The 16543-nt window shown below is 54.6% G+C and overlaps 1 protein-coding gene across 7 annotated transcripts; it reads right to left on the reverse strand.

Moving 5' to 3' along the window:
* Positions 1-1130: 1130 nt before the first annotated feature.
* Positions 1131-16187, reverse strand: TAL1 (TAL bHLH transcription factor 1, erythroid differentiation factor). 7 transcript variants are annotated; one of them, XR_014318049.1, is made up of 6 exons: positions 15871-16155; positions 12768-13199; positions 12043-12134; positions 7362-8631; positions 6094-6201; positions 1139-1612 (listed from the first exon to the last, which is right to left on the reverse strand). XR_014318049.1 is itself a non-coding variant. In XM_082766420.1 (5 exons), coding segments are annotated over exons 2-5 (945 nt in total). In that variant the 5' UTR covers positions 14504-14651; positions 15871-16154; the 3' UTR covers positions 5700-8212. The 7 variants fall into 7 exon arrangements, 3 of the variants coding, with proteins under 3 accessions (XP_082622546.1, XP_082622545.1, XP_082622547.1); XR_014318048.1 differs by having other exon boundaries at positions 1131-1612; positions 6094-8631; XR_014318050.1 differs by lacking the exon at positions 1139-1612 and having other exon boundaries at positions 5700-6201.
* Positions 16188-16543: the final 356 nt, after the last annotated feature.

Here is a 16543-nt window from a genome sequence, read left to right on the forward strand (position 1 = left end):
TCCAGTTTTGATGGTGGTCCATACCAAGTTGTGGTGCCTGGCGAGCAGCACCCTTCAGAAGGAGATCACCAGCCCCCGTGGCCAGAGCTGGGAGGGGACGAGGCGAAGGTCTGGCTGCTCCTCACCATGATCGGTGGCTGGGAGGCTGCTGGGGACACTGGGGCAGGCAGAAACCATCCCCAGGAGAACTTCAGTGCAGCTCAAGAGAGAAACCTGCCTGTTGAAGGTGATGCTTTGGTATTTCTCTGGCTGAAAACCAGTTCAGGTTGGTGGAAGGAGAGGTCCTGGATTTGGACAGCTCTCTGTTTGCTTCCAGGAGGCCAGATCCTGAGCAGCGCTGAGCCCCACGCTCCCAAGGGCTGGGCCAGCACAGGAAACCTCTGCCAGAAGCCAGCACTCGTCATACCCTGGGTACCCAGGATATCTGGGTCCTTTTCGGCTAAAAATGACAGTGCACTAAACTGTGCTAAAAATGACCCCTGTATCCAGGGGGACTTGTGATTTTTCTCACCCCAGCCCTTGCTGAAGCTCCCAAAAGTTTTACTTTTCTTCTCCCAGCCCCAGGCAGGCCTTTCCCTGGAACGATCTTGATGCTGGCTCCCAGCCCTCCTCGCTGGCCGTGCCATTTTGTGTCTTTTCATGGAAATGTGCAGCGCATGGGAGCGCCCAGCCAGGAGACGTGGGAAGATGCGGCGATAAGCGGCTTGGCAGAGGGGCAGCGATGCTCCCCGTCCCTCTGTGCCTGCAGAGAGACTTCGGTGGGTTATTAACCCGGGAGGCAGCGTGCAGAATAGGCCAGCCTGGTTAAATCGCCAGGGGATGCGGGGATAATTCAATAAAGACACAAAGGGTTCAAAGGGCCTTTCGGCAACCGGGGAGCGACAAACTGCGCTGATGGTCCAGGCTGATTAAATAGGTTCCCGACTGCCCCAGGAGTCCTAGGAGACCGGGCTGAAGCTGGGAAGATTTATGAGGAGCTACCTGAATTGGGGAGGGAAGATATTTGTTTTATTCCTGGCTTCTGACGGGGATTGCTGCCTTTTTTCAGACCAGAGGGAGAGGGCTAGAGAAATGTGCATTGAGACAGAGGGAGAGATAGCAGGGCAGATAGTGGGATGGATGGACAGACACACAACCCATCTGATCGTTTTCCCGTCTCCAGTTACCCTGGGGAAGATAGAGCATCCTTGAAACATGGGGTCCAAGCTGCCAGAGCCCTGCCAGCTGCCTCCAGCCCGATTCATTTCCCTCACCCTCAGCAAAAGAAGCACATTTTCAGGTGGCATCTCCCTCCTCCTCCTTCCCAGCACCAGAGCCTCCTCCTGGCATCCGAAGGGAAAAAAAAATAACGGGGCCATCGGCAGCGAGCGAAACGCATCTAATAACCTCCACTTCTTTTCAACGAGCTCCAGTTGTTGCTCGACAAGTGTACTCCAACCCCGGCAAGTGCCAGACAAAAGCTCCCCTCTCCTCCTCCGTGTCTGCTGAACAGCCTCATTATTTCAGCAGCCCGCATCTGCTGGGTGGCAGCCGCGATTACCATAACACAGGGGCAGGATTTGGCCTGGCTGATCCACCCTGGGTTCTGCAGCAGGCAGGAGCATTTGGCTGGCTGCAAAATCAAGAAGGAAAAAAAAAAAAAAATCAAACATGAAGTCAGTTTTCTGGCTGCGACCCAAGCAAACAGGTGCGGGTAGCGGAGATGGGGAAAATCACGTCACCTGCTCCCGGTGCTGGGAGCAGCCCTGCCCTCAAACGCAGCCCCGAAAGGGCTCAAGGACAAAAGGTGAAGGCTCCTGGGAGATGCCTTGGCCTGGGATGGAGGAGAAGGGGCCATTTCCACGGCCGGGAGGGCGATTAATTAAAGTGGGTTAATAGCAGGGCATTGACACAGCCACTGCAGTTTCCACCTGGAAGCACGACAAGCCTTCACAGGGTGCTGCCAAAAGCACAGTGGAGAGGAGAGGAGGAGAAGGAAAGGGAAGAGAGAATAGGGAAGGAAAAAGGGAAGGGAAAGGGAAAGAAAAAGGGAAAGGAAAGGAGAATGGAAGGGAAGGGAAAATGGGAGAAAAAAAAAAAAAAAGGAAGGGAAAAATGGAATGGAAAGAGGAAAATGGAGAATAGGAGAAATAGGAAAAAGGGAGAACAGTGGAAATAGGAAAAAGGGAAAATAGGGTAAATAGGGAAAAGGGAGAAGGGAAAATAGGAAAAAGGGAAAAGAAGGAATAGGGAAAAGTGAAAATAAGGGGAAAGTAAGGTAAACAGGTAAAAGGGAAATGGGAAAATATGGAAAATGTAAAATAAGAAAAAGGGAAAATAAGGTAAATGGAGAAATAGGGTAAATAGGAAAAAGGGAAAGGGAAAAATAGGGAAAATATAGGGAAAATGGAAAAGGGGATATAGGAAAAGGGAAAAGAATAGGAAACAGGGGAAATGGGGGCAAAGGGAAAATAGGGAAAAAGAAAAAGGGAAAAGAAAAGGGTAAAGAAAAGGAGGGAAGAAGGCGGCAAGGGCAAAAAGAGGCAGGGGCAGGGGCCGGGAGGAGGCAGCCCGCAGGAGGAGCCCGCAGCCCCGCGCCGGCCCCGCAGCGCTCCCTGCCGGCCGCGGGGGTTTTGGGGGGGGGGGTGCGGCCGGGTTCGTCCCCTTGTTCCCAAAATGGGACATGGTGAGGGCTTGGCTGCTCCCTCTGGTTAATTACAGAGGGTCTATTTCTCGTTTCGGTGGGCTTCGGGCCAGCCCCGAGCAGCTCTGTGCCCCCCAGCCCCTCTGCACCCATAACATGGGGCAGACAGGGCAGTTTTGGGGCCCCCACTGGGGCTCCCAGTGCTCCTGTAGTGCTCCCGCTGCTCCCAACACTGTGCAGGGCTGGACAGAGGGATGGGAGCAAAACTCTCTTGGACTCTCACAGCCCCAGCTCGGCCCTAACCCTGGTCCCGGCACTTCAAAGTGCCCGAGCAGATTTCCCTGTGCTCCAGACGCTCCCTCCCATTTCCTGCTGGATTCCCGTCTCGCTCCCTTCGCCCGCATCAGCAAAACAGAGTGTAAAAATAGAGGCCGGGCTTCACCCAAACACAATAGTAAATTGTTCCCCGGAAAGGTCACTGGGGCGTCTCGGAATAGCTCCGGGAGCAGGGGAAAATGAATGTGTGCAAGGGGGGACGAATCTGAAGGTGATGGCTGGACCCCCAATGTGAGGTCCCCCTGCGTGTCATGGAGCATCCCCATCTATCCCCAGCCACCTCCAGCCTTTTTGGGGTTGGCCATCACCCTGAGCCTCATCCTGCATGGTGGAAACTCAGCAAACCCAAAGCAACGTTTAGGTGTAAAAGCGGAAAAACTGGGAAGCAAGCAGCAGGAGGAGAGGCATGAGAACCAGGGATGCAGAAAAGGGATGGGAGGAGGACAAACTTAATCGCTGCATATGCTGGGCTCATCTCCGAGCTGCCCGTGACAGCACCGTGTCCCCTGGGCACCTGCAGCCTTTGTGCAGCGGTGGGAACACCAGGGCCGAGCCTGTTGCCAGTGGGGCTGAGCCCCGGCAGCCCCGTGGGACGAGCAGTGCATTGAGCAGCCCCGCCGGCCATAAATTACTGCCTCCTCTTGTCGATGCCCGCAGTGATGAAGGGGTGAAGCTTTCTCATCGCCTGCACGGGTGGGAACGTGTGGGTCCTGACGTTCCTATGAGCATATTTTAATTGACAAACGTGGGAAGCCCTTTTATAAAGCAGGTGCTTGCTCTTTTTTTTTGGCGGTGCTGCTCCCACTTCGGGCTGCCCTGGTGCATGGCTTTTCCAGGAAGGCTGTAATTAAAACCAGATAACGAGGCTGGAAAATAAAAGCTCAAATTTTTGGTGACAAAAGGCACAAATTTTCATGTTTCACTGGCTGTAAAAAGCATGACTCTCCCACCTTCTCTCTCAATTTTAATTCAATTTTATCTAACTGGTGCCACTTTCCCATCCTTTCTCTCTCCCCAGTTTCATCTGTGCCCCAGTCATCTCACGAGCGCAGCCTCAGGGGGATTTTCTGCCACTGGATGCCCACATGTCACGTTAGAAATGTGCCTGAGCACAATGCCTTTAAATGCTTTTGCTTCTGGTTTGTGAGGAAACCACTTTTTGCACGAAAATTCCCCACAGTGTGAGGCAGACCAAAATCCCCATCGCTCCCAAAGTAGCGTGTAACCAGCTAGCTGCATCTGGTGGCCAAAGCAATGAGCCCCAGGCTCCTCCACGTGCCCTGACAAGCTGGGGGAAAAGTCACCCACAAAATCACCCCCATCTCTGCAGACATCATTTTTGTTCAAGACTGGGCCCTAAAAAATACAGAGGATAAAAGCGGCTTGTTTTCTTTTTCCTTATATTTGAACTCGTGTGACTGTGTGGTTCCAACACCAAACTCACGCAGGAGGTGGGAAGACCCTGGTCATTTTGGAAAATATTTGGAGCCAGGGCAGTGTTCACCACCACCTGCAAGGCAGGACTTTTGTATAAGAAAAAATATGGGTTGATGGAAAAAGAATTAAATTTTCCATCAGAAGACAGAAGCAAGAGCAGCTTTCAGAGAGGGTCCGTCAGGAGCGACACACGTTGGCGAGTGGGCGGCATTTTCCCCCAGCCTTTTCTGTAGAGCCCTGTGTTAAATGTATGTGTGCAGGGAGAGGTTTTAAACCCTCACCTTGAGCGTGTGTGTCCCAAATAAAACGTCGTGCTGCCGGCGAGGGCTGCGTGACCCAGCGGGCTGTTTTCATTTAAAAAAATAAGCAGAAGGCGGAGGTAGAGGGAGACCTGTCCTGGCGGCAGGAGGGAGGGAGCAGGCTGGGACGTGGGAGGGAGAGATAAACGGCGTGAGGGCTATCGGCTCCTTCCGGGACGGGGTTGACACATCTGTGCAGCGGTGATGGGACGACAGCAGATAAACACCCTGCTGCAGCCCAACGCCCGTCCTGCGCCCACCACGGGGCTGTGCTGAGCCTGCCGGGCTTTGTAGCAGCTCGGCTCTGGGGGATGCTTTGAAAAAGCGAGGGATGCTCTAAAAGAGCATGTGGAAATAGTTTGTGACTCCAGAAGTCATGGAAATTCAGGCCAAGAAATACCAGCACTGGTTTTGTTCACCTGCTCCTTGTCATAGGAGTGGTGTTGGCCACAGCGCGCTGCAGCTGCACACACATCTTCAATGCACCAGGTAGCCCTATAAATATTATATATAAGCCCTATAAACATTATATATATATGATTAACGTCACCGGCTCACCAGCTTTTTAGCATTTCTGCACATGGCTGTGACAACCACTTCTTGTTTTTCTGTTTTGTTTTTATTTGTTTCTTTGAAAAAGAGGAATTGCTGTCACCGCCTATTAAGACACAGCCAAACGCTGCCGGGGGCTGAAAACAGCAGCATTGCCCCCAGCAGCCCCAGCCCCAAAAGAGGGGCAAGGCCACCAGCTGGGGACTTTGGGGGACCTGCAAATAACTCACAGCAGTCGTGCTGCGCCCGCTCGGCCCACGGCAGGGGATTGCTCCACAGCGCGTCTTCCTTCCTGCCGCCTGCCCCAGCCTCCCACCCTGTCGGGACGGGTAAATTGTTTTGCAAGGGCTTTGCTGGCCACAGATGGCTTTTGGTGGCCGGGCATGGGCTGTCCTGTAGCACACGGAGCTGAAATACCGGTGGGTGAGAGCAAGGAGAGGGGAGAGAGGAGAGCGAGTGGAGGCTGCTTTGTAAAACTTTATTTAGAAATATTCTCGATATATTCATTATATATATATATTTATATATACAGACACATTACAACAAATGTGTTTTCTAAATAGCACATCCACAGTGGGTTGAGAATCAGGGTACCAGGTCTGGTCACTTCGTTTCTGCAGAAAAAATGCAGAAACCCAAGGGGAGGGCAGCAGAGAGAGGGACGGGGCTGGAAGAAAAATCATGGCAAGGAGAGAATTCAATCACACGGTACGACATTGACCCAAAGTGCCGTCTCGAACAGAAACGTGGCGATGTTCCACACACCAAGACATGAAGCAGGCAGGAGGGGAGGTGGGTGGAGGAAATGTACCATTCAAATCACAATTAAAGTACGACTGTACATACCCCGGGAGGACTACGGCGCGCCCTGCTATGAGGCTGGAGGCAGGCGTGCGTGCGGGTGGGTGTGCGTGCGGGTGTCGAGGAGGTTGTACCATTCTGTCAACTGTTCAGCTACCGAAAAGGGAGGGAAAAAATAAAATAAAATTGTGGGGAATGAGGAATTTTGGAGTGTCGGTGATTTTTCTTGCAGTGGTTCAATAAAAAGTAAGACCCGGGGTTATTTCAAAGGCTGAAAACTGAGAACTGCTTGACCCGTGTGACAGCATCCCTCTCCCTTCCTGGGGGCCAGTGCTGGTGGCAGTGTCCCAAGAGACACTTGCCAGCCCCTGGGCCCCCTGCCCATCCCCACTGCCCTCCTCTCCTGCCCCAGTACCAGGGACACCGGTAACCGCTCAGCATCGCTCCAGCACCCCCTGGCATGGGTGGTCTGGACCCCAGAGGGCATTTTCCTCTTTTTCCCCAATATACAACGTGGGAAGCTGCCAATTTCTGAGGATTTGGGGCTATGCTGGAAACCCCTGTTTGAGCTTGGAGCCCTTGATGGGGAACACATCCCACTGAATGCGCTTGCCCCACGGTGGGAAAAGTCAGCCTGATGCTTATTATTTACAAAAAGACCCTAAAAACAAGTGAGGATAGAAACAACCAGGCTACAACGTGAGCATGCTGGCAGGCACACGCACAAATCCTGTGTTCCCTTGTACCTCAGCACCTCTGAGAAGGAATTAGTGTGATGGAAAGCATCCCTGCTCAGAGAGCTGTTTCCCTTACAGAGGATGTGTGTTTTTTATGGTAATGTGGCAATTTCTGGGCCTTGGAGCACAGGGAGAGATTGGGCTGAGAGGGGGGCACCCCGCAGCACCGGTGCCTGGCCTCTGCTTCCCAAACACCCACCTGGGGCAGGGATCAGAAGATTGGGTCCATCACAACCCTCAGTTATGCGGCCACCTAAGTACTTGGGATGGAGGCTAACCCCAATGGTGCTGTTAGCACTCACCCTATGCAAGGAAATTTGGGGAGGCTGAGGCCTCCTAACAGCCTCACCCAGGCAAGGGCCTCCTAATGCCTCCTTGTGCCCAGCCTGTGGGCACTGGCATGGGCTCACGACCATCACTTTCACACAACAAAACCAAAAAAATTCAAAGCATACCACCAAAACCCTTTTACAACCCTATGTACATGCACGCTGCTGGTGCATCATTGATTCCCTTGGCTTTTTTCAATCCAAAAAAGTCCCTGGTTCAATGGGAGGCGACGTTTTCTCTCCTTACCAAGCCTGATATTCATCTTCCTCGAGAGGAGCTCTGCCCTACAGAAAGCGCCGGGGAAGCTCAAGGAGACCACCTCGGGACCTCGCCTGCTGCGTTACCAGCACAGGGATTGGGGACGCGGAGGGCGGTGGAGAGCAGAGAACACCCATGTACCTTTTGTTCAGTGGACACTGCGTGACGGCATTAAACAGAAGTAATCCCACGTCATAAATACAACACCCCAAACAATCCAGAGCTGGGCAGAAGGGAAAGGAAGAGGAAAAAAAAAAAATAAAAAGAAGAAGAGGAGAAAAAGAAAAAGTCTCAATCCTTTTAATAGTTCTTTTGCTGAGGGCATTTTTCACCTCTTTAAAAAGGTACAGTCAAAAGCTCTCGGACAAGAGGCCCCCGTGGCCCTGGCTCTGAGAAGCCACATGCACTCCTGGGGAAAGGCAGCAGTGCCCACAGCTCCCTGCGGCCTCCAGTGACACGTCCATGGCCTCGGCTGGAGAGAAAGAGGAGTTCAGTGTCTCCTGTCCCAGCTGGGTGACTGCTTCAGTGGCCATCAAGCGGTCTGAAAAACCCTCGAAGTGCCGGACCGGAGAGGCGCTGGCCGCGCCGCCCTCCCCTCCTCAGTCACGCCGCAAGCGATATGTACAACGAAGACGACTTCAAAGCTTTTCTTCTTCGTACGGTCCCGTACCTAAACGCCGAGCGTCCGTCCCGTCGGGTCTTGCTCTCGGCCAACGCGCCGCCCGCCCCGTCCTGGGCCGGGAGGACGGGGAGCCCGAGCCCCGGGGCAGAGCGTCCCAAAATCCCACCCGCCCGGGTCTCGCCTCCCCCTTCGCGCTCGGGGAGCGCCGTGGGGGTCATCACCGCTGCGCGTTGCCTTCTACGGGGAGGATGGCGTGGTGCAGGCCCCGCGTGTGCTTCGAGTCCAGCGCCTCGTGCTCTTCCGTGAAGCTGTCCGGGCTCGCCGCGCCATCTAAAGAGCTCCCACAGCTGGAGTTAGGAGACAACATATCCTGCAGGAGGTCTTCCTGGACTATCCCCGAGTCTTTGTTCCCTTTGCCCCTTTGGTTTCCTTCTTCCTCCTGGTCGTTGAGCAGCTTGGCCAGGAAGTTGATGTATTTCATGGCCAGGCGCAGGATCTCGTTCTTGCTCAGCTTTTTGTCGGGCGGGTGAGTGGGGATGAGCTTGCGGAGCTCGGCGAATGCTCCATTCACGTTCTGCTGCCTCCACCTCTCCCGGCTGTTGGTAAAGATGCGGCGAACCACTTTCGTGTGAGGACCTGCAATTGCAACGGTGCACAGTTAGGACTGACCCTTACCAAGTCATTAAATACTTCAGAGAGTAAGCTGCTGTTTCCCAAATTAACCAATTTATTTTAGTCACGTTGGCAAGGCAGCGAGGCAGGAGTTTCCAGCTAACTGGAAGCTACCTGAGGAGGCACAATAGCCATAATTTTGTTCGGTCCAGTGGAAGGGAAAAGTTGAGTAGCATCTTTTTAGATGCCTTCTGAGATGCCTAAATTTAGCTCTCCAAGGAGAAAGGCTCAGGCCATGACCTGTGCAGAAAGCTAGTGTATTTTTAGGGTATTTCAGTAACAAAAAAGTCCTAGTAAGAGGCTAAGTCACCAGATGGTTTTATTTTCCATCTCAAAAGTCTCTTAAGGACACACCAGTGGGACAGAGGGATCTGCAGGAGCAGAGGCTTTAACAGGACTAAGACCCAGAGATTTCCCTCCTGCCCCTGATGCCACCAGGACCAAGGGCTGGCAGTGACCATGGAGCTGCCACCAGCCCCCCAGCTGGTTTGTGCGGTGGGGTGGCAGGATTCGACCCAATGTCATGCAGGGTGAAAGCAGTGCCCTTGCTGCGAGGGTGACCATGGGTGGAGGATGAAGTTTTACAGCTGACCCGAGGACCACCTGCTGTCTCTGCACCGCAGGGCAAGGGCTCCCTATCAGGCACTAATTGGAGAAGGGACCCTCGATCACCAGGGTTGTCCATTTGGCTCAGTTACATGTGAATTTCACTGCCATATTCCTGAAGGGACACGTAGCACAGGATGGATGCCCAAAATGTCAGTTCTCCTTTCAGCTCATCAGGGTAATTCCTGCTGGCATGACCTAGGCATTGCTAGGGGAATCCCAGAGCAAAAATCAGCCCAACAGTACGGTCCTACAGGAGTAGCAATGCCGTAACGCATTATATATATATATAGTGCGTTATATATATATATAATGTAACAAACTATGGAAGAAAGACCATGGCAGAAGCCACTGTAGGAGTAGGAAGCATGACAGACAAAGAAAACCATCCCAAAGTATGAAGCAAAGGCTTGCAAACAGCCCATCGATGGCCGTGCCCTAAGGTCTCTGCCCTGTAACCCTGTGAGACACTTGCCATGAGTCACATGAAATGCTCCTGGTCATAGGGTCTGCATGGGGACACTCATTCAAGGAGGCTAAAGCTGTTGGCTTCTGCAGCATGTGGGCACCCAAAGGACTCCCTGCCCCTTGCTGCCTGCTCAGGAGGAGCAGGGAAGTCCCCACAGACCGCAGAGGCAGGCGGCAGGGAGAAACTCATCTCCAGCTGCTAAGATCCCAGTTTCATGCCTTGGTAAAGCCAATTTTCCCCTCTCAAGCAGCCTTTCAAAGGAATTAACATGCAACAGCTCAGGGAAGGGAGAAGTCTCTTGCCCTCTGTGCCCCAGGGTGATGGGGAAGGTGGTGGGGACTGAGGGGACCTCAACCACCTGCAGCACCCAGCTCTGCTGGAGAACATGCTGCCATCTCCTATGGAAATGCAACAATTCCTACACTACAACGCTCTTCCCAGACAAAACCAAGCAAACAGCCTTGCATCTAGAAGGAGATGCAGCTTAAAATCTTTTTAGGAACATAGAGTATGAGAAAAAAATAATGTGGATAATGTTAATTTTCAAAAAATCTCACTCTTCACAGGCACCAAACCTGCATCTCATTCACTGAAGGCTGCCTGCTAAGAGGCTCCTGTTCCTAAAATTTTGAAGTGAGACAGAAAGCCATCTTCATTTCATCTGGAGGCACTCAAAACAAGCTCAAGACTCTAACATAAATTCTGGCACCACCACAATTTTTGATCCCACATCAAGGCCAGTAACTGAATTAAACACGTATTTTAAAAGGAGCCCAGGCTTTGGTCAAAGCGTGTCAAGCAATGCAGAAATTTAAAATGCCCCATAGCTGTAATAAAATGGAAGAGATTCATTTCTCATGAAGGAGCTCGCCTCATAATTAATCCAAGCGGTTGGCTGAGAATTTCTGCCTGGATTTTGTTCCAATTGATTGATCGATGCTTTTTTAATTGCAATTACAAATCTGAGGGAAAAAAAAAAATGGCAGATGAGCTTCCAAAGCTACAGAATATTCTCACAGATAGGGCTTTTTTTTACATTTATGCCTCTGTGTAGATCTGTTTTGTAAGAGTGGCACAGTCACTGCACGCTGCTGTCCCCATTCCCCATACGCTCAGCACCAAAACCTCCTTGCTGCAAATCCACGAGCCAGAATCTGCAGGATCAGGCCCAAACTACAGACCTGCATTACCTGGTGAGCACAGAGCCAACAACTCGGTTACAACCAAACATCTCTGCAGTCCTTAACACCTAATTTAATAACGGCACCGGAGGACGAAGCAGGCACCAGGATTTGAGGGACCTCACCGCGAGCACTCAGCCTCTGCCCAAACCCAACAAAACGAGGTTGTGGTGTGGGGCTGAGCCACCTGGGGACACAGCTCCTGCACCAGGATGGATGGACTGAATGTGCTGGACAGATGGAAGAGGAAGGAAAGCTGGAAGGGGACAGAAGCAGCAATGAATGCAGATAACGCAGCGAGCCCATCATTCTGCGCTGTGTCATTTTAGAGTGATGTGGATTATGATTTGTCTGATTTGGGATTGGGAAGAAGGGGACAGGGAGCTGGAGGGAAGGATGGCGAATTGTCCATCGGCTGACACACAGCATTTACATTTGCTAGGGAGAAGGCGACCCGCAGGCAGGTGGATGTGTCAGCCTCGCACACCCACTCGGTTTGTGCAAGCATCCTTGTGTGTGTGCATCCTCCTGCTCCATGCGGGCTGCTGCAAGCCCTGCTGGCTGCCCAGCCCAGGTGGCCAAATCCTGCCCTGCCTTTCCCTTGCCACCTTCCCCCCCAGCACAAAGGGGATCCCCGCTCCTTGGGACCCCCCAGGACCAGGCAGGGGACTGCAGCGGGCTGCAGCACGGTGCCGGCAGCTGCGGGATGATTGCGGTGCTGACCCCGCGCCCCTTTCCCCTCTGCTCCCCGGCAATTTGGGGGCAGCTCGGACCTTGCTGAGCTCTGCCTTTTGAAGGCTGGTGGCTGACAGGCTTTGCACGCAGAGCCGGGCACTGCGCTGGCCCGATCCGGCCCCCACGCTCCAACAAAGACGAGCACAGCGGCTCCCTTCGGACTGAATCTCAAAGCGGTCTGCGGGACAGCGGGGTAATTAGGCAGGGTAATTAACCACAGGCTGGACCTCTTTGCTGAATTAAACCCCCACGGCACAAACTGCTGCTGGGTCACCAGCCCCGGACTCTGCGCGGAGCCTTACCCGGGGCAGGGGGCACCCTGCAGGGGATCCCCCCCCGTCCAGCCGCTGCCCCCCAGCCAGGAGCGGCCCCCCCGGTGCTCACCGTCGGTGATCTCCATCTCGTAGGGCGAGGGCCTCCTCTTCACCCGGTTGCCGCCGTACATGGAGAAGGAGTCGGGCTCGCCGAAAAACCCGCTGCAAACGAGAAGCAGAGGAGGCAGTGAGAGAAACCAGCAGCTCCCGGGGGATGCCCGAGGCTCACGAAGCCCAGCCCGGGGCGTGAGGAGGGAGGAAGGGGCTGCACGGAGCTGGGACACGCAGCCGGGCCGGGCAGAGGGCAGGGGGGTCGCTGATCACAACCCCCCCAGCGGCCGGCGCCGTACGCCCCGTCGGGGCGCACCCGCGTGTCGCCGAGTCGCACGGAGGGGGGAAGGGGGCTCCCCTCTGGCCCCACAGCCCTGGGACCAGTCTCTGTACCCCGCGTTTATCCCCGGGGGGCACCCCAGTTCTTGAAAGCATTTATCAGACCCTTTTCCTCCCCCCCCGCAAAACCGCCCGAATGGCTGCTCTGCCTGCGGTATTTCTGCCGTGGATTTTTTTTTGCTGTTTTCTAGGAACGACAGTTTTTCGTTTAGATTTTTTTTTTCCCCCCCTCTTTCTTGCGAAGTTACCAGCAGGCAAACCCGCGATGACTAAGCCGAGCCCCCCCCCTTCCCTTTCTCCATCCCTCCCTCTCTCCCCAGCTCCGGGGGGGCTCCCCTGGGGGAACCGCTGCGTGAGACACCCCCAAAAAGAGAAATAGGGGCGCAAGCTGGGGGGGGCACGAACCTGCCGATGGCTCCCAGCGGCTGCCCCAGGTTGTAGAGCATGGCCCTGCCGGGGGGCTGCAGCGGGAGCGCGGGGGGGCTCAGCTGCACCATGCGGGCTTCGCAGGCGGCTTCGGCGGCTCGGCACGGCTCGGAGCCCGGAGCTCTCTGCATCGCCTCCCCCGCCGCCTCCCGGCTTTTTATGTCCAGGGAGCCCCCCCGGCGCACCAGCTCGATGACGGGCACGGCGGCGGCGGCGGGGGGCCCGGGGGAGGGCCGGCCCGCCTCCTTGGCCGCCCCATTGAGCAGCAGCTGGGGCTCCGGCGGCGCCTCCATGCCCCCCCGGCTGCCGTCGGGCTCGGTCGTGGGCTCCGCTTCCGAGTCGTGCCGCCGGGGGGGGCGGGCATCGCGGGGGTCACTGGGGGGCGGCGGGGCGGGCGGCCTGTCCATCGTCCTGCGGGGAGAGGCGGCGGTGAGTGAGGCCCCTTGGGGAGGGGAGGGGGGGTAAAGGAAAATGGGGGGGATCGGGGGAAAAAGGAGGGGCAAAGGGGGAAAGGAGGGGGGCTAGGGAAAAAGGGAGGGAGGCGAGGAAAAAAAATTAAATTAGGGTCAAGGGAAAAAAGGAGTGGGGCAAGGGGAAAGGAGGGGCACAAGGGGGAAGGGAAAAATGGGGGGAAAAGGGGAAAAAGGGGGGTCCCCTAATCCCGCCCCGACGGCGCGCAAGGATGCTGCGCTCTGACGTCACGGAGCGCCCCGACCCCACGCAGCGATGCATGGCTCTGACGTCACGGAGCGCCCCGGCCCCGCACACACCCCAGGACCCCCCTTTTGCCCCCCAAAAACCCCATAATCGGGGGTGTCGTTCTGCCCCCTCCCCCGCCTCGCAGACCCGCTCCGTGCCGCGCGGAGGGGGCCCCGCCCGGGGCGGGAGGGGCGCAGGATTTGGGGAGCTGCGCGGCCAAAACGGGCGGTGTGAGGTTCGCTCCCCCCATTTTGGGGGGATTTCTGCCTTTTTTGGGGGATTTCTGCCCGCAGGCTCTGCCACTAGGGCCGGACACACCGCGGCCCGGCCTGCACGGCGACATCTCCTTATTTATTTTATTTTTTTTTTCCCGTCTCTCTGTATTATTATTATTATTTTTTAATAATCGTTCATTTTGAAGACGGAAACAAAGCTGGCGTGGCGATTTGGGGGGGGGGGGAGCGGGTTAAGGGCAGGCAGCGGGGAGCGAATCCCCCCTGGCCGGGGAGGCAGGAAGGAGGAAGGGGCCAGGCGCCCTGCGAGGCGCTGCCTTCCCCCCCCCGGCATTGTCTGCTGCCGCCCCTCCAACGACTCCTGTCGCGACAGGGCACCCCGAGCCAAGGGCGGGGAGCCATATCGCGACCGGTTCCGCGCTGCTTCGCCCCCATACACCCTCCTCGTTGTTTTTTTTTTTTTTTTTTCCCCCCATAAATAACGGGTTTCGCCGAGCTGCGGCACCGCGCGTCCCGTCCCCGACCTTCTTGCAGCTTTGGCGTGGGGCATTATTTTTTTTTTTTTTCGTTTCCTTTGGGCTGATTCAACCCCAATTGAGAGAGAAAACATTATTTTTTTTTTCCCCTCCATATCTCTCCATCTCCAAAAAAAAAAAAAAAATAAATAAATATCAACCCAAAGCACGAGCTTTCTGCCTTCCCTCCAGCCCCCTCCCCGCCAGCCCTCTCGAAAGAAAATCTAATTGCCGATTCCGATATTGTATGGGAAGAGATTACTCACATGTGTCATATTTAAGTAGGGACACCGCAAGTCTCTCCTGTTTCAACAAAAGCGCTCTCGGTGTCAGGCTGAATTTACTCCTCCCACCTCAAGGTACTTACGACTTTACAGAGAGGAAGGACACCCGCATCGGGATAAAACTGCTAAATCCTGGGAGGAAGAGAAAGGAGGAGGGGGGGGGAGAAAAAAAGGAGAGGGTGGATCTCGTGGGGTCGGGGAGAGCCGGAGCCCGGTGGGGAGAGGGGTGCAGGGAGGGGACGGCACCCCCGGGCGGGCAGCCGCAGCCGGCCTCGGCGGGGAAAAATAAGAAATAAAAATAAGAAAAATAAAATAGGTGTAATATAAAAACGGAGGAAAAATCAGCACGATATTTGGGATGAATTGGGTGGGTTCTGGGACACGTTAAGAGCCCGGTTTCCCTGGGAGAAAAATCCCAAACGGGGCCGGGGGTGGTTTTATGCCCGTGGGCTCGCAAGGAGCTGCGGGTGGCAGGTGCGGGGGGACAGGGACCGGGAGCGGGATGGGGACAGGGACCGGGATAAGGACCGGGAGCGGGATGGGGACCGGGAGAGGCCGCGCTGCCCGCCCGGCCCCGCTACGGATCAACAGGAAGGCGAGCGCCGTTCCCCCCCCCCGGCACCGGGATGGCGAGCAGGGAGCTTTTCCTTTCGTTAAGCAACGAAATAAAGCCAGCCCGGCGGCCTCGCCTCCCGTTTTCGTCAAAAACGAGATCAGAAACAAAGCGATAAATAAAGAAAAATTAAAAATGACAGTAAAAAAATCCGGCGTTTTGCGTTCGTTGGGGTGGAATTGCATCGAGAAAATGGAGCCGGGCGGGGGGGGGGCATTAATTCCCCGCCCGCTCGTTTCTGCTCTTCAAACTCCTTTTGTTTTCCAGCCGCGGATCGGCAGGAAATTTCCAGCCCCAAAACGCACCTCTCCCTTTACCCTTTTTGGGAGAAATCACCCCAAAACGGTGGGGGAAAAGGGAACGGGGTGGTGTGGGGGGAAAAAGGCCCCATCCGTCGGCCGGGCCCCCCCGGAGAGCCCGGGGGCAGCGGGCCCGGGGGGTGCGGAGCCCCCGCTCCTTGCTGCAGCAGCCTGGGGGGCGCGGGGGGCTCGCACCCCAATTTCACAGGGAAGGCTGCTGCCCTCCTCACCCACCCGCATCAAAGAAGAACAAAACGATTAAAAAAAATAAATACACACAACCGCGGAAAAGCCGAGCTTTTCTTTTTTTTTTCCTCCCCCCTCGCCTGTCCCTGGCAAGGTGTAGAAACCCCCGAGCACCCCACAAATAAATCCAAACCCCCAAAACCTTCCCAAGCAGCCCCGGCCCGGCTGTAGGGCCGGATCCCTCCCCACTCACCATTTGCTTTTCATTGGGAAAAGTGAGTGGAGCCATTTTGTGGCCTACGCGGCGCGGCTATATTTGTAGTAAGTGTTGGGTGGCTTCAGCTGGGTAGGCTCTAATTCCACATCACGTCCAGTTTCCTATTTAGTATGGAGAGCGGAACACTACTGCAATGTGGCCGAGAGAGATAAAACCCCAGCAGTGGCCCGCCTGCCCTGATAAGCTTCTAAACCCATTATTTATGAAATGATTCATTATTATTTGGCAATTTTATCGAAGGAAAGCGGAAAATTATTGCAGGGATATGCATAGGAATAACTCCGGAATGCATGCCTTCTAGCTTTTTATGTGTGTGTGCTTAGATGCTCTTAAAAAGACACTGGGAGGAAAAAAAAAAAAAAAAAAAAAAAAAAAAAAAGGAGTAATAAAAAATTGCACTGTGCCTGCCCGCATCTGAATAGCAATTCTTTATTTTAGTCCTCTTGGAGGTTATTATGCCCCTGCATTTTTTTTTTTTTTGATTAAATATGGAACACCTACTCCGTTCTTAATTAAATTTAATGAGCCAAAATAAATTGTTGGAGATGCTGAGAGAGAGAGGGAAGGGGTGTGGGCTGCTCTGGGACAAGAGGAGGTAAATAAAGCACGCGGAGAGGAGACGTTTTGGAGAGCAGTGGCCCCGTCCCCA

Source organism: Aythya marila (assembly GCF_965140915.1).
Source record: "Aythya marila genome assembly, chromosome: 8".
NCBI classification, from domain to species: domain Eukaryota; kingdom Metazoa; phylum Chordata; class Aves; order Anseriformes; family Anatidae; genus Aythya; species Aythya marila.